Source organism: Elephantulus edwardii, unplaced genomic scaffold (genome assembly GCF_000299155.1).
Source record: "Elephantulus edwardii isolate Elephantulus edwardi_28Jun2011 unplaced genomic scaffold, EleEdw1.0 scaffold00208, whole genome shotgun sequence".
Taxonomy (NCBI): domain Eukaryota; kingdom Metazoa; phylum Chordata; class Mammalia; order Macroscelidea; family Macroscelididae; genus Elephantulus; species Elephantulus edwardii.
In genome coordinates, this window is record NW_006399958.1 from 1,836,741 (window position 1) to 1,840,099 (window position 3,359).

Below are 3,359 nucleotides of genomic sequence, written 5' to 3' on the forward strand. Positions count from 1 at the left end.
ACATATGTCATATATATTACATATATATATTTGTAATCTCTGCGTTCTCGACAATATCGTGTCTTTCCAACATAGCCCACCTGTGCATCTCAATCACAATCCCATTTTCCTTGACTCCTCCTGGAGAGCCAAACCTTGCTAATGGCTTGGGGTCCACTGAGCTCATCAACTCCTTTTCTTCCTTCCAGTACTGGTCAAGCCTAATTTTGTTCAAATGAACACTTGACAGATTTTCCTCCTGTTTCATCACGCTGTTACACATTTGCACATGCGCGTGTGGGTGGTACTCCAGGTGCTCGTAAACTACCACACGGGTACACACATACATGTACCCAAGCCCTTGAATCATCATGCATGGAGTCGCACACCCAAGCATGCTTCCACATGCTCCCACACGCATGCACACGCTCTGGTGGACGCCCCTGGGTGCATCAGGACAGCATAGCAAACAACCTTCCTTAGCAAAAAAAAAAAAAAAAAAAGAACCAGCAATGACGGGTTGTCAAACTTCTACTTGCTTTCACAGGCTCCCTGCCTCGGCCCACCCCCTCTCCCACTTCACATACTCCTCCCCAGTCTCCCTCACCCCCACCACTGCCTTCCGGGGCCCTTCCCCAGCCCCTCACCTGCCCAGGCTTCCAATAGCAAAAACAAGAACATCCAGGTCAGGACTGCACCAGATGGGGGCCGCCCCATCGTGAGGTCTGAGAGGGGGAAAAGGTAGAATTGAGACGAGAGTGGGAAGGAGTTCAACATCCCAGGATTTGAGGATTAGGAGGGAGCTAAGGTCCCGGAGAAGGAAGAGTAAGGGATACCCAGTTTATCTGAAGGTTAATGACTGAGAGATAGGCTTTCAGGGTGGCTAGGAAGAAGGGAGGGGCCCTAAACTTGGATCCAAGAAGGTAGGGTAGGATTGGGGTGCCAGATCTCTAAATCTTGAAGAGGAGGGCCTAGAGACCTAGATTCTTGGTTCTGGGGGAGGAAGGGGCTAGGGATCCTGTTTCCTGGGTCTGGCTGGGAAGGCTGGGGTCCTGATGCCGGTGTCTAAGTACCTTTGCATCTCACCTCACGGAATCCAGGGGGCGGGGTCACCTACTGACTCGGACCCAGCAGGCGAGGCCCCAGGACTTCAGTTCTGTTTGACAAGTACCCAGTTCTGGAGCCTTTTAACTGAGAATCCCCGCCTCCCGCTCCGCCTTTCGGCCTCCGAGCTGGTGGAGCATTGGAGCCTTAATCCTGAGTCTTGAGAAGGACCAGGGGGCTGCAGAAGCCATCCCAAGTCCCTTCTCTGAGAGACTTGAGTCTCAAACTTGAGAGGCAGCCCCGAAGGCAGAAACGCCCAGGTCTGAAGGAGGAGGGACTAGGGGCCTGGACTCCCTGATGTGAGGGAGGAAGGGGTTGTGAGGGAGGAGGGACTCTGGTCTGAGGCCGGAGGGACTGGGGGTCAGGATTCCTGGGTCTGAGGGGAGGAGGGACTGAGGAAGGAGAGAGCTGACGATCAGGACTCTGGGGCTCTGAGGATCAGGTCTGGGGGTCTGAACTCCCCGATCTGAGGAAAGAGGGTGTTGAGGCAGAGACTCCTTCCTGAGTCTAAGGGAGGAAGGGCTGGAGCCGGACAGGGACTGCTTCTAAGGGATGCGGAGAGTTGGTGCCTGGACTCCTGGGTCTGAGGGAGGAGCATCTGGGACCTGGACTCCTGGGTCTAAGAGAGGAGGAACTCGGGCCTAGACTCCTGGTCTGAGTGAAGAGAGCCTGGGGGCTGGAAAGGGATGGACAACCAGTGATTTAACGGTGGAGAGACTGTAGGTCCGGACTGGGTGTGGGGGGGGGGCATGTCTGAGGGAGGAGGGGACAATGAGTCCCCTGGGTCTAAGGGAAGAGTTGGGTAGAGAGGTAATCCAGATGAGAGAAAAAAAGGAGAATCGTTTTGGTCCAGAGACCAGAGGCGGATCAGCTTGGCCTCCTGCCCCCCCTGAGAGGTCAGGGATCCGGGAAGGCAGGTTTGGGAGGGAACCTGACCTGGTTTCCCCTTTCCCTGGGGGTGGCGGGGCCAACCCAAGCTCAACCCAGGAGCTTTGCTGCAATACCCAAGGAGACAGACTAGAGGCAGAAACTCTCTAGGGTCTCAAGGATTATTATTATTGAAAGGCGCAGCCCTTCCCTTCAGTGCTCACCAATCGCCCTCCCTTCACCCCACAGCGCAGACAGAAGGCGCGGCTCCTTGCTTTTATTGCAAAATAAAATAAAGTCACTGGATCTGCAGACACCAACCCCTAAAAACTTGCCCCATCGCATCCCCGCCGGGATTCAAATCCAGGCCGCGCCCAGGGCGGGACCGCGGGGGGCGGAGTTAGTTGTTATCCTAGTTCCAAATGGGCGTGGCCACATCGCCACTGCCGCCCGGGGGCGGGGTTTCTGCTCAAAGAGGGCGGGGCCACCGGGGGTGGAGCCCAGAAGGGGGAACCCATTGGGCACAGCTCCAGGGGGCGGAGCCTTGTTTCATTGAGGTGGTTCCCGCTGTCTGTGACATCACACAGATGAAGCCACGTGGGGCAGAGGCTTGGCTGTATCCCTGGGTGGTCGAGGGGAGCGCAGTCATCGCTGCTGCAGGTCACAGGCTCGAGACTAGCCGAGGATGAAGACGTGCAGTTTTCCTGATGTTAGCTTCCAGAGTCCTCTCTTGGTCTATCAAGGCCAGGGCTCAGTTTTCCTTCATGATCTTTCGGATCCAGGGCAAGTATTTGCATACACTGGTATAGACGGCCGGCCGCCTGGGCATGGAGCAGGGCTCTGCGCCCCCAGACACCACTCCAGCCAGGGTCCCGTTGCAAATGAGGGGACCCCCAGAGTCACCCTGTGGGTGGAATAGGAACAAGGAAAAGTTAGACAGATCTAAATCATGACCTTTACAATGACCATTGTCTCAGAAAGACCTTCAGTTCACACACACTCCCTCTTCGGAGAGTCCCCGTCTCTTCCTTTGTCAGACTCTGGAACCCAAGCTCCATCCTCATCTTCCTCAGTCCCAGAAGTCTGAACCACTCCCCAAGTCTCCTGTCCCAGGAGTCTGAGCTCCCAGTGCACCCTCCTTTTGGACAGAAGTCTAAACTCCCTGGTTAGTTTGACCCAGGAAGTTTGGGGCCTGTTATGAGGGTTTGTTTTTTTAAAAAAAAAAGTAATTTAAAAATTCAAAGGTGAAAGTCTTGAGTTAAGGAGCCTAAAATCTGGGGTTGAAACCACTCTAATAAGGCTTTTTATTCTTTCTGCTTATTAAGAAAATATGTATGACTAAGCATTAGGTGTTTGTAACTGATGTAACTGAATGAAAACACATTTTAGAAATCTATAGTAGTACACAA

General features: G+C 53.8%; 2 protein-coding genes across 2 annotated transcripts in view; both read right to left on the minus strand.

Annotated features, from left to right (window-relative positions):
* Positions 1-696, minus strand: part of KLK8 (kallikrein-related peptidase 8) — a 10,471-nt gene extending 9,775 nt beyond the window's left edge. Inside the window, exon 1 of the mRNA XM_006897356.1 lies at positions 627-696. Within this exon, the coding sequence (XP_006897418.1) occupies positions 627-696 (70 nt within the window). The remainder of the gene's footprint in view (positions 1-626) is intronic.
* A 2,005-nt stretch (positions 697-2,701) lies between these two features.
* The window catches only part of KLK9 (kallikrein-related peptidase 9), a 9,715-nt gene continuing 9,057 nt past the window's right edge, over positions 2,702-3,359 (minus strand). Inside the window, exon 5 of the mRNA XM_006897284.1 lies at positions 2,702-2,854. Within this exon, the coding sequence (XP_006897346.1) occupies positions 2,702-2,854 (153 nt within the window). The remainder of the gene's footprint in view (positions 2,855-3,359) is intronic.